The sequence below is a fragment of the Daucus carota genome, chromosome 6 (genome assembly GCF_001625215.2).
Source record: "Daucus carota subsp. sativus chromosome 6, DH1 v3.0, whole genome shotgun sequence".
In the NCBI taxonomy this organism is placed as follows: domain Eukaryota; kingdom Viridiplantae; phylum Streptophyta; class Magnoliopsida; order Apiales; family Apiaceae; genus Daucus; species Daucus carota.
This window is the reverse complement of record NC_030386.2, coordinates 16,854,325-16,870,488: the sequence shown is the minus strand read 5'-3', so window position 1 is coordinate 16,870,488 and position 16,164 is coordinate 16,854,325. Positions and strand designations below refer to the sequence as shown.

General features: G+C 35.2%; 2 protein-coding genes across 2 annotated transcripts; one reads left to right on the top strand and one right to left on the bottom strand.

Annotated features, from left to right (window-relative positions):
* The first annotated feature begins 1,460 nt into the window (after window positions 1-1,460).
* On the top strand, window positions 1,461-10,178 carry LOC108228101 (uncharacterized). The gene is made up of 16 exons (XM_017403587.2): window positions 1,461-1,851; window positions 2,939-3,000; window positions 3,090-3,157; window positions 4,015-4,136; window positions 5,104-5,209; window positions 5,365-5,416; window positions 5,562-5,679; window positions 5,797-5,827; window positions 5,927-5,950; window positions 6,236-6,360; window positions 7,863-7,944; window positions 8,033-8,155; window positions 8,255-8,308; window positions 8,413-8,482; window positions 9,235-9,268; window positions 9,529-10,178. The coding sequence occupies exons 1-16, from the start codon at window positions 1,665-1,667 to the stop codon at window positions 9,888-9,890; spliced, it is 1,620 nt and encodes a 539-aa protein (XP_017259076.1). The 5' UTR covers window positions 1,461-1,664; the 3' UTR covers window positions 9,891-10,178.
* Window positions 10,179-13,769: 3,591 nt separating this feature from the next.
* Window positions 13,770-15,739, bottom strand: LOC108224820 (5-OH-xanthotoxin synthase). Its single transcript, XM_017399551.2, has 2 exons — window positions 14,701-15,739; window positions 13,770-14,596 (listed from the first exon to the last, which is right to left on the bottom strand). The coding sequence occupies exons 1-2, from the start codon at window positions 15,595-15,597 to the stop codon at window positions 13,982-13,984; spliced, it is 1,512 nt and encodes a 503-aa protein (XP_017255040.1). The 5' UTR covers window positions 15,598-15,739; the 3' UTR covers window positions 13,770-13,981.
* Window positions 15,740-16,164: the final 425 nt, after the last annotated feature.

The following is a 16,164-nucleotide window of genomic DNA, read 5'->3' as shown; positions in this document are numbered from 1 at the left end:
CTTGCAACAAATTCAATTCGTTGCAGGACAATGACAATGAGTTCAGTGCCAATCATAGCAGTGTCCAACCACATCTTTGTTTTGTATGCAATTATTATTTTTATTTGTTAGGATTTCGGTGATTGAACACCAATATTATGGAATTATTATTTTATGTTATGCAAGATTTAGAACTACTGCTTGTTGTTCATCGATTTAGAAGTGCAGGACATGATAGGGAGAGAAAACAAACGTGCAGGACAAAATATATGCAGCCGTTGGATGTTTAATGATTGGATGACCATGATTAAGTCTCTACAGTCTCCAAATAATCCAGTCTCCATAGAACTTTCTTCTGTATATATATATATACTAGCTTATAGCCCGTGCAAGGCACGGGAGCTTTTTAATTATTTATAAAATTTTTAAATATATTTTAAATGGTGTGAAAAAATTATTTTATAATAATAAATTAAAATTATATGTATCATGCCAAAGTATTAAATTCTTTCTATCAAATTTTAAATTATTTTAAGTAAAATATGTGACGCCGACTCCTATTAGATTATATAATGTGATTTAAATATTTTTCTAAAAATTTTTATGGTTCGAGATTAAAATTGATAAACACAATTTGTTTGAATTAAGAAGATGAATCATAAACATGCAATAACATGGTAGAATTTGTTTTGGATTAAGAAAAAGTTTTTATATTCGTTCCTCACATAAATCGGGCTTATTAATTTAAAAATATATTGGATAAAAATAATTTTGTTACGGTGCGATTTATACGATTCTACAAATAAAATTGGTAGAAAATATTTATTTTGGATTAAAAAAAATTATAAACACATGAAATACAGAATTTGTTTTGAATTCAGGAAAGGAATTATAAACATGCAAGTAGATATTAGTTGTCTTATGAAACAGATGTTATTTTTGTTCTAATCTAACGGTGTTTATTTGTTCAATATACGATCTGATGGATAAAAATAATTTTGTGACGGTGCGATTTATACGATTCTACAATAAATTTTGTAAGAAATATTTATTTTGGATTAAAAAAACCAAAAACACATGAAACACAGAATTTGTTTTAGATTCAGAAAAGGAATTATAAACATGTAAGTAGATGTCAGTTTCCTTATAGAACAGAATTTAATTTTGTTCTAATCTAACGGTGCTTATTGTTCAATATACGATCCAAGATAAGCTTTTGGACCATAGGACCATGCGACCAAATTATCTCCCTTACGCTTATTTATATATAAGTATATAATATAATTACCCATAACTTCCTTTTATAAAAACAAATCAAAACAAACAAAGAAAATTAAATAATAGATTCGTAAACATAGACTCCGTATTTGCAAAAATACAATGTAGTGCTAATCCCAAGAAAAACCCCGCAATCCTTAAACCCTATCGAATAAAAATAAAACTAAACAAATAAAACAAAACTTATCCAACAAAACAATTTGCATTTATCCAAATCCGAAATATAAATCCTCGAAAACCCAAAACAAAAGCACTATTTCATTCTCACTCCGGCTCAACTAGGGTTTCAAATTCCCCAATTCCCCGCGATCTCTCTCACACACCTCCTTTCTTAAACCCTAGCCCCGCCGTTTCCCAACCGTTGGATCTCCAATTCACCTACATTTCCCACCGTTAGATCGCTCGAAATGGCTGCTGTAGAGACTGAGAACAAGGTCGAGGAGAAGGAGCGGAGCGGCGAGCTGTTGTTCTGTGGCGCTACTAATTGGGACCTCATTGGCAAGAAGAAAGGGCCCGCTGATACTAATTTGGTCTCTCCTACTCGCCTTCGCCCTCTCGTTGGCATTGATATTCGATTTGTGGCTTCGGGTTGCAGTAAGTTGTTTCGAAATGGCTTAAGCTCGCTCCATTTCAAATTACTTGTCTGTTTGACTTTTCGATTGTGTGTTTGACTTTGTGTCCATTTTTAGGTATTCAAAAAATGTTTTGAATTGGTTTGTTATTTGTTTGTTTGGCTTTTTGGTGTGTGTTTGACTTCTATGGAAGGTGTTAGAGTGTTTAGAAACAGTGGAGTTCACTTAATTATGTGTAAAAAGGTAGAATGGAAAAGTAATAAGGAACAAGGAACAGAATCACTCTTTAGTTGTTTTAAAAGCAATACATTTTCATTGATTATGCTTAAAGAAGTAGAACGGACAAATAATAAGGAACAAGTAACAGAGTCACTCTTTAGTTGTTTTAACAGCAATACATTTTCATTGATTATGCGGAAAAATGTAGAACGGATAAATAATGACTGAAGGACTATATAGTTGTTAAAGTATAAAAAAACAGTACATTTGACTTTATTATGCATAATAAAGTAGAACGGACAAATACTAAGATCCGGAATCACTATATACTTCCTCCGTTCCTTATTACTTGTTTGTTCTACTATTAGCTGTTATTTCACTTTCCGTAAGTGGTTACATTTAAAATGCCTTAAAATAGCGTTTCATTCCTCCGTGCCTTAATATCTGTCTATTTTACTTTTTTGGCGCGTGTTTGTCTATTTGTAAGTTAGAGTACTTAAAAACACCGGAGTTCAGTTAATTATGTGCAAAAAAGGTGAATTGACAAATAATGAGCTGAATTTGTATACTTTCTCTGTTTTTTGTTACTCATTTGTTGGACTTTTCATTTTCTATTTGACTTTGTAAGTGTTAGATATAAAAACATTGGAATTCATTTTATTATGCGTGAAAAAGTCGAATGGCCAAATAAGGACCAGAATTTGTATATACTTCATTCTTTGCATGACTATTTCATGTAATATGACTTTGCATGCATTTTTGAAAAAATGAGAAGCATTAAATTTTTTACCGGAAAAGTCAAACGGAGAAATAATTAGGTACGGAGAAAGTATTTATATCTTACTTTGTGTTTGCTGTGAATTACAAGTTACTTATATTTGTTAATGTAGTGGCGTGTCATTGTGTGGCGTTGGACGTGGATGGGCGGTGCTATACCTGGGGACGGAACGATGTAATGTTTGGAATTGGAGCTTGTTAGTTTTATAAAAATGTATTTTTTTTATATGTAATGAGTTAGTTAATTATTGATGTTAAGTACAGAGGGGACAACTTGGTCATGGAGATACAATACAGCGTGACAGGCCTACTGTGGTGTCTGGACTGTCAAAGTGAGTCATTTTATAAATTTGATTCTTCAACATATGTTTGAGTATCATTTTATGATGCAAAAAGGTTTTAGTTGTATGTGTTTATCTTCTTTGTTTTTTGTTCTTGGTGTTAAAGAAGTCAGAAGTCATAGCTCACGTAACATATTGAGATGATATAAATTTTATAGCTATTGATGTGTTTCTGCCCTGACATATGTATGCCCTATTGGTCTAGTACATGTGTACATATATATATTGTTCCACGGATTGGTAGTGCAATCCATAACAATCTAAATTTCCTCGGAACACAGGCCAGTAGGGGTTGAACTTGGTGACATGAATCAAGTGACACTAGCCCATTTACCAAAATTGACAAATGAATACATACAGTATTTACAGTCAAGAGACTGAATGCTGCGAGTCTGACAATTATGAATATCATGAGATGCTCTATTTATTCTTTATTGCTAGTACATACACACAAGTAGTACTGCAGAATTACACAAATGATGTCACAATTTTATTTGCATGATGTGTTCATTTGGGTGATTCACGCTATCAACTAACCAGAATACAGTAGCTCGTAGCAGAGAAATCTTTTCCAATATTGTTTATAATGAGTTCTAGGTTCTGAGAAGGATGCTTTCCAGGTCTGGGGACATCTATGATTAGGAAAAAAGAGGTTCAGTTTGAATTTTGAATACTTTGTTGTTTTGTGCTTTGTCTATAGAAAGGACTTGAGTGTGTTGACTTTTTGCTCTTTTATTTTACAATATTTATTGTTCTTCTGTTCTGGTTGTGATTTGCTTTTGAAAAAATGAACTTAAACCTAACATTTTGGTGAATTATTTCTCTGATTTCGTTTTGCTACTTTCTAGGTATAAAATTGTGTCCGCAGGGAGCGGGAGGAGCCATACAGTAGTGGTAACTGATGATGGAACCTCTCTGTCATTTGGGTGGAACAAACATGGGCAACTTGGTTCAGGGTCTGTAAAAAATGGTAGGTTCATGGACTGTCTATTTGTGTAGCTGAACTTGCATCGATTGGGAATAAGATGATAGATATGAGAATTGTTCTAATTCTAGATACTCCTTATAAACTTTTACGAAAGATAACCGCTCTGGTAGATCTGCGTTGCACTAAATTCATATGTATGATGTATTTAGTATTTTCCATATATGAGTCTGTACATCACTTATGTTTTTCTCCGTACCCTTCGTAAAGAAATAGGGCTTTGAGGAGTTTCTGCTTATGATTCTTTTTCACCATTTGGACATCATTGACTTTCTATTTTGTTCCAGATCTACTTTTGATCAATCTGATGTTTTTCTAAACTGCATATTTTGGATATCATTAAATTTAAATTACATATTTTGACAGCATAAGTTGCCACGTTTTTCTTCCCCACTACTAGAAAATTGTGATTTTTTAACCTCTTTTAACGTAAGTTTACCTATTCTGGCGTTAAAATTTGGAGATGATAATTGGAAGATGAAATATTACGTTATTTAAATGGAGGGTATTAAAAGTATTAAAGGACTAACTTTTGAATAGGTGAGAGTCCTATATTTCTATCTGATGTTTGTAGATTCTGTATCTTACGGTAGAGTCGTGGACAACAATATATTGGGGTTCATCTTGATTTAAAGCTTTATGTACCAATTATCCTATCTTCAGTTCTGTCAAATACTTTTGTAAATGCTAGTTACATATTACTGTTTTTTGGCGTTAAGACTGAAACTCTGGCAGTTTGGGACACATACGACTAGCTTCTTCAAACAAAAATGAACAGGAGCTGAATAAGCCTAACTGCTGCCTCACTGTGAAAGCTATCACATTGAGAAGAAACATTTTAAAAACAATGTATACTTGATATGAAAATCTACACTGGTTTAATTATATAAAGATGTACACATTATTATAAAATCTTATCTATTGCTTCTGATTAGAAGGTTTTACTTTGCAGAGTTTGAATTATCTCCAGTTCGGTGTCAGGTATCTGATGTAAAGGTTGCTACGTGTGGGGGTGAATTTACTGTTTGGTTAACTTCTGAGCCAGGCGCTTCGATACAGTATGATATAAAAAATTTATTGCTCTTATATGCTGTACATTTCTGGATAACATATCTGTAGTGGTAGCTCCCTTTGTAACTTATATGAAATGTGATTTCTAGTTTATATTTAATTAATCATAGATACACACTGAAATTTTATTTTTGTTTGGTAGCACTGCTGGTCTTCCACAATACGGTCAACTTGGACATGGAACTGACAATGAGGTAATAATAATTAGTTTTTTAGTTTACATGTAAAAGTGGGCCCCTTCGCATAGGTAATATAGAAGTATTTAATGTTACAGGATTTATGATCCTAGATCTTGAATGCATTCCTTCATTTACAATAAGTCATTTTTTTACATGGCAGTACAATACTAAAGATAGTTCAGTCAGACTTGCTTATGAAGCTCAACCTCGCCCAAAGGCAGTGGCTTCACTTTCTCGGGAGACCATAGTTAAAGTTGCTTGTGGAACAAACCATACAGGTTACTTTCATATCATTTTGTCTTGCTTAAAGCCCGGTCTGGTGCTGTGTTATGTAATCAATATTACTCGCTAACATGGTTGAATTTTTTTGTCTCTTGTGCACTTTGGATATGCAGTTGCAGTAGATTCAAATGGTTATGTTTATACGTAAGTTCTCTTATACTGATGTTATTTCTATTTTCTCCCTTTTAGTTTTGATGGAGTAGAATTGAACTGATCTTCATTTTCTGTTCGCCTATATTTCAGGTGGGGGTATGGAGGTTATGGAAGGTTTGTACTTATTTCACATGTGCTTCTGTATTCATGTTGATTTTATTGTTGTATGGACAACTGCAGAGTGTTATAATTTGACCCTCTCCTCGTTATTTTTGTTTTGGCCAGCTTTCCCCCTCTTTATTTACACCCTTCATCTTCCATACAAGCAGTGTTGAAACGATGCAATATATAGCATCTGGACCTTAATGTTTATCTGTATATATATGTATTTTGATATCTGTGCCTCACTTGCTGTAACTAAACCAAATAAGCATGTTATAATGTGATTTTTTAATGTAGGCTTGGTCATAGAGAGCAGAAGGATGAGTGGTCTCCTCGGCGTGTTGATGTTTTTACTAGGCATAATGTTTTACCTCCTAATGCTGTGGTGTCAGCTGGTTCTGTTAACTCTTCTTGTACTGCTGGTATGTTTATACTTCTGGTGTAAATTTTCTTGAAGTCATGTCTTGAATTTTCCCTAACATCTCATATCTGGATATCTATCACTCTGTAATTTGAGCTTAAACAAAGACAATGGAGTTGCACAGATTTCTGTAGCCAGAAGATCAGAAAAATACCGAGCTTTCATATGCTATATACCGAGGGACTAACTAGCACAGCTAATTTGTATAGTAAAAAAACTCTGTGGCCCTCCAAATTTGATATTTTTATATGTTTTTTAATGTAATTTCAATATCAAGTCCCAAACAGGGTGAGGCACAACCTTTTTAGGCTAGGAAAATTGATACTTACTAATTATAGTTTAAGTACGATCTATAAAGCTACAAGAGCTTACAACATAAAATTATCCAAGGGAGACCTGAAATCTAGTAATGATATTAGATCAGCGTCTTTTACAGCTCTCCAATGTAACAAAGAGTCCTATTACTTTTCATATTTTTTTTTTCTATCATCAAAATAGTAATTATTTTTTCATCTTCTTGCTATGTATACTACGTTCCGGGTAACAGTCATATAAATGGCTGTCTTCCTTTTAATTGGAGGAATATCACTGATCTATATATTTATTAATTCTATAGAAGGGCAAGTAATGCGGTGCTCGTGTTACTCTGTGGTTGCTTAATCTCCTGATTCCAGCCACACCCCTTGAGGCCCTGATTGTAAATTTCATGCGAAAAGTAGTTTTTGTTTGTGAATAGTCATGTCAGCAAAAGGAAACGTGATTGTACAGATTATACTTTTCCTAGTGGCACAAGATTGCCATGAAGGAAAAAAACCTCAATAGTGCAGGAGTGAAGGAGGAGAAGTTTTACCGTAAATGACTTGTATATTACCACACTCTATCCTCTCATACGTAAATTTGCAATAACAAGTGTTGTGGCTCCACTTCTTTGTCATTTCCTCTTTTTACCATATGTTAAGTCTTGGCTGTGGCAATGTTAAGATGAATCTGTAGTTTTTTGGAAGCCAGGGCTGGTCAACTTGAAATCATTGGGGCCGTTTGGCCAAGCTTAAAAAAAGTGCTTCCATACTTAAAGTAAAGAAGTAGAGTAGAAGTGGGAAGTAAAAAAGTTAATAAAGTGTTTGGAAAAGAAGCAGAAGCTGTGAGAGAGAAGCTAGCATTCTCAGCTTCTTAAAAGTGCTTCTACTTCTTTACACAAACGGGTCAAGAAAAGCAGAAGCCAGAAGCAGAAATTACTTCTGCTTCTCAAACAGCCCCATTATAGGGTTTAGTTGATAGAGAGGAATCCTCTTATCCCATATATAAGAAGTGATGATACTATAACTATCATAATTGTGGTGAGTTTAATGATATTGTTAAGCTGTTTAGAGCATCTGTTAACCAGTTTCAGAGTTTGCATGATTTTTGTGGTCTATTATTATATTCTGAACTCAGTACCACCTGCTTATGTAAATTGTGTTGGAAAAGGCTGGGTAGGAATTTACAGTTTATTTTGTTCTCCAGCTGGAGGCCAGCTGTTCATGTGGGGGAAACTGAAGAACCATGGTGATGACTGGATGTATCCTAAACCTGTTATGGATTTAAGGTTTTGCTCGACTATCTAAGTGCATATGAGTGTAATCTTGTTAGTACAAGAATTCATACTGAACAATCCTATATGTTTTTTTTTGTAGCGGCTGGAACATACGTTGCATGGATTCAGGCAGCATGCACCATTTTGTTGGTGCTGATAGCTCATGTATAAGTTGGGGCGTTGCTCAGTCTGGTGAGCTTGGATATGGACCTCTAGGACAGAAGTATGTTTCTAGCTTTTACTGCAAACCCGTTGATATTTTCAATCTCCTGCATTTTAAATTTATGAGTTTATATATTTATGATGGAGTTCTATTCTCTAGGTCTTCTGCAATGGCCAAAAAAGTAGATAGCCTTGAGGGCATGCATGTGATGAGGTTGGTAATTGGTATAGTTGAGAAATAAGTAAATAAGTGATGGACAAGCAAATATTTTTGTCAATTCTTATTTGTTTTTACGGTTGTCTTTTCTTTCATTGAAGTGTTGCTTGTGGATGTGCACACTCATTGGTGGTGGTTGATAGAACAGAAGTTGGTGAAAGGCTTGATCAGGTAATTTTCTGTACCGTATACATCATCTCTGCAAGTGTAGTCAGGTGCTTTCTGCTGTGATACAGTGGACTCAGAATTCTGATACCCAGACAATGGTTTAAATGGTAGCATACTACGGTTTCGCAACTACTTCCATCCCTAAGTATAAAATCATCTTGTATTAATGCACTTAACATGGTGTATTGGTGTGCATATTTTTATTTCTATATGTATACATACATGTAAATATCATCCGGAGGCAGTCACCCCTTGCATTCTAATATTAAATTTGGTACTAAAAAGCTTACAGTGTGCTTAAGTGTCCATAAAATTGTCAATTAATATAAACAGGAAGCCAATTGTCTAGGTATTGAAGTATATACATTTTTCAGTAAAAAAACTTGATAGTAAATTTAAGTCTTTGTTTCTATAAAATATGATGATAGAGTTTAATACTTTTCCATGAATATTGTACATTTGAGTTTTTGTCTATTCTAATCTGAACTTGATAAAAAGAATGAGCCATACTAGAGGTGGCATGATATCTCTTCTAGAGGTCATTGCTTCCCACTTATGAGATTGGATGTTATGTTTGAATAATTTCAACTTTAGTTTGAATTATATGCGTGTGTGCGTGTGTGTGTGGAATTCAATCGAGTTACAAATCTATTATGATCACACCACAGTATCAAAAGAAAAAAAAAATATGCTGTACTGTTATTTGCTAAAAATATGGTTTTGGATATAATAGTGTTTTTTATTTTTCATGACAGCTGGATGTCTACGATGGCAAAGCTGCAGGTGAAGGTACGGTCATGCAATATGTGATATCTGTAGGAACATGCTTCTCCCACTATTAAAGTCTGGACATGGACACTTTGATCTCCCATCGGGGGACATTCTCGTTGAACAGACATCGCCTAGCCCCGTTCGCAAAGACCCTCACATCACATTCACCTTAGAAAGAAAATTTAATTATGACAGACCTTTTCAGTGTTACAGAGTGATGGCTTGAAATCTAACTCGAGCAACTTTTCTAGGCTAATTCTCAATTCATTTTGCTGCAGGAAGTGAAGTACCCGTGAACAATTCTAATATTGCTGCTAACAAAAATGGTAAAAAGAATGGTGCGAAAACACCCGAGAAGTCCAATAAAAGAAAATCAAAGGATTCTTCGGAATCGGAAGATGAGGAGAATGACAGTAGTGATGAAGGCAGTGAGGACAGTGAAGAGATGAATGGGGATGCCAAAGGTAAAAGGCAAAGGGGTGGTAAGGCTTCTGGTAGAGGTCGAGGTAAGAGTGCTGGGAAAGCTAAGACAGAGACAAAGAGCAGTGGGCGTGGAAGAGGCCGGCCTTCTGCAGACAAGAATACTGCTGATAATACAAAAACAAAATCTGGCAGGAGGGGAAGACCAAGGAAGTCGTGAGGTCAGTTTAGTTCGAAAACATTGTATTAGGCATGTGTTCTGCCTTTTTTTTTAAAATTTATCTTTTCCCAAACTTCAACTTAAATTTCAAGATCAGTGCGATCAATTGACTTGGTGAGCGCTCTTGGCTTCTAAGGTCTAGTCCAGAGGGCTCCTGAGAAAGCAGGGTGCCCCTTGTATCTGGTTTTCGATTCGGATGAGGGATGCCCTAGGCCCTGTTTTTGTAATTGAATATTCAAATATTGTTTCACCGACTTTTATGTATTATAGGAAACTTTCTTCGATAAATCATCCAAGGGTGGTAGTTTAGCTTGTACGAATACTATGTGACAGCTGTCTGTGACCCCCACCCCCGCCCCACACCCCACACCCCACCCCCACCCCAGACACCCAATTCACAATTGTTACTGTGACCCGTTGACTTGGCGATGTCGTGAACAAATCACCATACTGTATAAAAGTGTGAATCCAGATTACTGAAAACCTGACATGAGCATATTGTAATTGTATTAGTATTATAGTGTGGTCTTCACAAGAAATGTGTTGCCGCCAATTAGAGAAAACCACCCCCATTGAAGTTTCTTAAAAGTAGTATGAAAACTCTCTGTAGTTTATTTACAAGGCTCTGGATTCCTCCGAGAAGAGACTTGGGTCATTTTGAGCAGTTTTTATCGTTGGAAGCTCGGGTTTATGGTTTTTGTCTTCTAATGATAAAGAAGTGCTCAAAGATGGTGATAGATGAATGAATGTTGCACCCCAGACATCTCATGTGTTATTAGGTGAAAATAGGAATTAGAAAATCCAAATATCCAATGTACAGTAACAGTTTCAACAATATTACTGCATGGTCTTAATTTGCGGCGACCAAATTAGCATATATCAATATGTTACTGCATGGTCTTAACTTGCCGTGACCAAATTAGCATATATCTACATGGTAGATATATCTTCTTGTTTTGCACAAGAAGACAACACAATTTAGTAGTGAGACCTAGTTTAATCGTACCGGAACTTAATATCAAGTCTGAATAGTAACAAAGAGAAGGACCGAGAAGTGGACTTGAGTGGATCCGGAAGAGACATATATGCCGTGTTTGGAAGTTAGCGGTTTGGGAAAAAATTAGAGGTTTGGGGTGAGTTAGAGGTTTGACCATTTCAATCCGCTAATGAAAGTGTTTGATAGTTAGCGAATTGAAATAGAGGTTTGGTCTCAAAAAGCTAATTTTCGAAAAGCTATTTTGAGAAGTTTTTTGGGTTAGCGGTTTTGCTATGTGTCATAAAAAGCTAATAAAACAGCTATTTACCAAACAGTTTTACACGAAACCGCTAATTCAATCCGTTAGTCAAAACATTTATTTCAATCAGCTAGTCAAAACATCTAATTCAATCCGCTAACAGCTAACCGCTAACAGCTAATTCCCAAACAGGACCATAATTGATGAGACTCTAATGTTGTTGTCCGCCTGTCCCCAAAAAGTATCTTAGTGCCAATTTAGAAATTTTCTAATTCGAAATTGATGAGACTCTAATGTTGTGTTCGGTTTCATTCACACCGACCAAACACAACATAAAAATATATTGAAAATCGATTCCAAACAACGATAAAATGATATTACATAGTCGAGAAGATGAGGCTAGATATATTCCGAACAACGATTAGTAATATCATACTGAAATAATTTCTCATATTTTTGTATTTATACATCATGGCCTACAATATCTTATTTACTTTTCTGTGTCCAATGAACATATTCCCTCCTTTATACGTCTGATTTTTTTTCTTATTATGGATCTTTCCGCCCTTTTTGTTTGTACGTTTGTTATATAAACTTAAAGAGTTAAATATCATCTCGATTCGATGGATGACAGGGCTTGTAGCAATATTTTAACTCCATTTTGCGGATAAGAAGGTACACTTGCATTTATAGTTATGGATCAGATCGTATATGGTGCTGGTATGGTTTGTATTTATTTTTAGCGGGTTTTGTCATTTCAATTTAATCACAAAACTTTTCTACTAATAAGAATATATTTCATAAAAAAGTATAGATACAAATATTCTTATAAAATTAAGTAATTAAGATATATTTAACATTACTTATTTCTGAAAATAAAAATATAATGCATTTATTTTTCGGTAAAAATAATTGTTTTTTATAATAGGAATTAATTTAATAATTAAAAATCATACAACATCTAACAAAGAATTGAGTCGAACAAATAATAAATATATTAAATTGCTGATTAATCCATTTGTCATAGAAACATAATCAAGTTATTTGTTGAAATTAGAGAAAGAGATATCCTCTTTCACTCTCTCTCAAAACCCTAGCCTCCATCACAGATTTTTGAAGGGGCTTTCATCGGTTTCCACCGGTGGAAAGCCCCGATTTCTTCTTTTTTTCTACTTTCTTGTTTTGAAATCTTATTTTTCATTCAATAAGTTCCCAATTTATTTGGGTTTTGTTAGTCTCTCCATCTTGTGAGAGTTGGTTTGTTTTGTTTTGGTGTGTTTTGATGTTTTCCATGACCGAGGTTATAGATCGGCATGATTTTCATGGGTTTGATTCAGGTTTGAAGTTTATTATGGGATCGCATCTATGGTCGATTGTTCAGAACATTCAGGTGAAAACCAATCAGATGGGAACAAATGTATATATTCAAATCATCTTCAAATCGCTTAGTTGCCTCTCCAAGAAAGAAGGATTCAACAGCGATATTCTTCGGCGTCTGTCCAATTTCGATTGTGTTTGTAGATGCCGTATGGCTTTTGATTAATGAATTGATTCCTTTTTATCAAAAAAAAAAGTTATTTGTTGAAATTGATATATGTATCCCCTTCACTGCAATCTGTTTGAGTTATCGACTGTAATTGTAATTACATGCAAACCTTTGTCATCGGAATTAGTCAAAAGTTCCAAGAACACGCCAAGCTCTCACACCCAGAGAATAAACAAAATTAAAATAAATTGGAAACAAAACTCACCAATAACATATCAGGTGAAGAGTATTATTGGAAAAAAAAATCCCAAAAATTAACAGATTTAGAACTTTTTATCGGTAAATATTAATAAAAGCATCAAACCAGGGATAGGAAAAAAAGGAGAGATCGATAAATTTTTCATGAGTATAGGCTTTTTTTTAAGAGGTTAGTAAAAATACTTGTTTTTAATACTAATAGATCTAAGGATAGGCGTACACTTTAAGTGGTATTAAAAACTTATCATCGAGCACGATTAGATAGTTCAATGAGTTTATCCTGTTATATCCGGATTCGACTCTACTCTTCCCTATACTCATTTATAAGTCACTAATGAGACACGTAATTCTAAATTGTGGAAATAAACTTATAATTTTTTCTTTTTTACTAATAATCCAGAAAAAAAGGAAGTAAAAACAAAAGTGTTGCTCTGTCTAACGTGATAGTAGGCCTGTACTCTGTAGCCTTACCAGGCGCTTATTGAAGCATCCAATGACATATTCGACAAATATATATAAACATCTTTTCACTCACCGACCAACTATTGAATGCCACATTTAATAACACCAGCCATATGGAATCGATGGCTCAACAGGAGACTCTACAATCATCTTACATTATTTATACAGAGATGGATAGAGCTGTGAATTCAAAGATTTAGTTTCTTTTTCTGTTTGGAATTAGTTCCCGTTACAATTGCGGTGGATGATGTCCCCGTTACAGTCTTGCAAGTTATGTGTACTTATCGTTTTTGGTGAATCATTTTGTCGATGATCATGTATATATGCGGTGATGCAAAATTCCATAAATATTGATAGTATTAATTCATGAGAAGTTTTTAATTGTAAAATATTTGTTGCATAAAATATGACACTAACTTAAAACAATAACAGAGGAAATACTCACAAAACCACAGAGGCTTTTAATCTAAGCACTCGTATTCGCAGATCATTTAATAAAATTTAATCTACCGTCACAGGAACCAAGTCCCGCAACCCTTTATCACTACCAAATGAAGAATGCATGCACAACCATGATACTGCACCACAAGGCTATCCAATCGTGATTCCGGTCCAAATGGATCGTTGTTTACTTAACGAAGCTCCGCGGATCAGTTATACTTCTTGGCTATTAGGCACAGCGGATTCTTCTTATGCATTGATATACCAGGCAACACTTGAGTGTCCACATCTTCCTTCACCATTCCATCAGGCAATTCCCAATCAAATGAATACAACAGATTAGAAAGTATAAGCTTCAATGTAGTAGTCCCCATGTACATTCCAGCGCAGATTCTTCGGCCCGCTCCAAAGGGAATGAACTCGAAATCCTGTCCTTTGAAATCTATTTCGCTGTCCAGGAACCTCTCAGGGTAAAACTCCTCTGCATTTTCCCAAACTTCAGGATCCCTCCCAATGGCCAAAGCATTTACATAAACTATAGTCCTGGCTTTTATTTTATAGCCTTCCAAGTCGCAGTCCTCTATCGATTCCCGGGGAATCAGAAGAGGGACAATAGGGTATAACCGCAAAGATTCCTTGATAACTGCCTCTAAATAAGGAAGCTCTGTGTTTTGTAGACCCTCCTCGTCGATTCTGTCTTTTCCATTCATTAACTTCCTCACTTCTTCTTGAACCTTCTTCATTACTCTCGGATTCCTTATTAGGTTCGTCATGGTCCATATTGTTGTCCCTGCTGTTGTTTCTGTTCCAGCAATAAATATATTCTGCAATCAAATAAAAAAAATCAAAATTTTAACAGATTTGTTGCATTTATGCGAGAGCCTTGTGCACAGGGTACTGTGAAAAACAAACGAAAAGAAATACGTACCATCAGAATTGCCTTGATGTTATCAAAACTGATATCAATTGAAGATGACTGAGGATCATTTTTCAACTGAAGCAAGATGTCAATAACATCACCGTCCATAGAGCTCGGCCTCGACGGACTAATATGCTCATCAATTAATTCCTGATAGAACACATCCATGTCCTTGAAAATCTTATCCAGCCGAGCACTTGATCCGATCAACTTATCTAGCCATCCCAACAACGGAAAATTATCCGAAAAGTAAAAATTCGCCAGCACAACCTGACACTCCTGAAGCATCCCCTCAAATTTCCTCGTGTACCCTTCATCAAATTTCTTCCCGAAAGCAACTCTACAAACTATAGTGCTCGTAAGTGGCATTATTTTACTAGTCAAATTTGTTGCTACACCTGAAGAACCTTCTTCAGATATCCTCCGAATCATCTGAAAAACTTCTTCCTCGCGAACAGCCCGAAAAGAATGCACTCTGCTGGAGCTAAACAGATGCAGAGTCACAATCTTTCTCATCTCCTTCCAATAATCATTATAAGGTGACAGAACAACATCAGAACAATTATACGACAATTTTTTTAATCCGAACAAAGTAGGCCTGCTACAAAATGACAAGTCATGAGTTTTTAAAACGGCCTTAGCCAATTTTGGAGAAGAAATGACTATAGCTGGCAAATAACCAAGCTTCAGGTACATCACTGGACCGTAAATTTTCGAGAGTTGCCATAGTTGGTTCGACAGGTTGGAAATATCGAGCTGGTGCAAGTTTCCTATGAACGGAAGTCCCCGTGGCCCGGGCGGATTTGAATGGACTGATAATAATTTTTCCTTGCGGAGAATTTTGTGAAAAATAAATATGATAAGGGGAGGGAGAGCAAGAAGAAGATAGAAGTAGGATGAGGCCATTATTTGGTGGTTGAGGTCGAGTTTCAATTTTTGGTAGTGAAAATGTTGAACAAGATTCGGTGCTTAAGTAGACTTTTTCAAGCTTGTTACTGTTGTTTCTCCAGCGGAGCAGATATGAGTTTTATTTTAGTCGAATTATTTTGCGAGATAAGTTTAGTTGGCTGGCTAGAAAAGGAAACCAAAGGAAGCACCACTTGAGGAAAGTCAACGGAATTGCCAGAATGCAGGTCCACGTTTGTTAATTTAGTTTTATCATATTTTTAAGTGAGTGTGAATTACGGGGGTGTTTGTTTTCGAGAAGGAGAAGTTGCTTCTGGTTTCTAGTTTTCTTAATCCGTTTGTGTAAATAAACAAAAGCACTCTTAAGAAACTGAGAATGTTAGTTTTTCTCTCAGAGCTTTTGCTTCGTTTCCAAAACTTTATTAACTTTTTTACTTCTCACCTCTAATCCACTCCTTCACTTTAAGCACGAAATCACTTTTTTTAAGTTTGGCCAAACGCCCCGTACATATGCTCTGATGTGTCATTCGGGTAAACTGAAAGTACTTGCCTACTTGGTAAATTAGG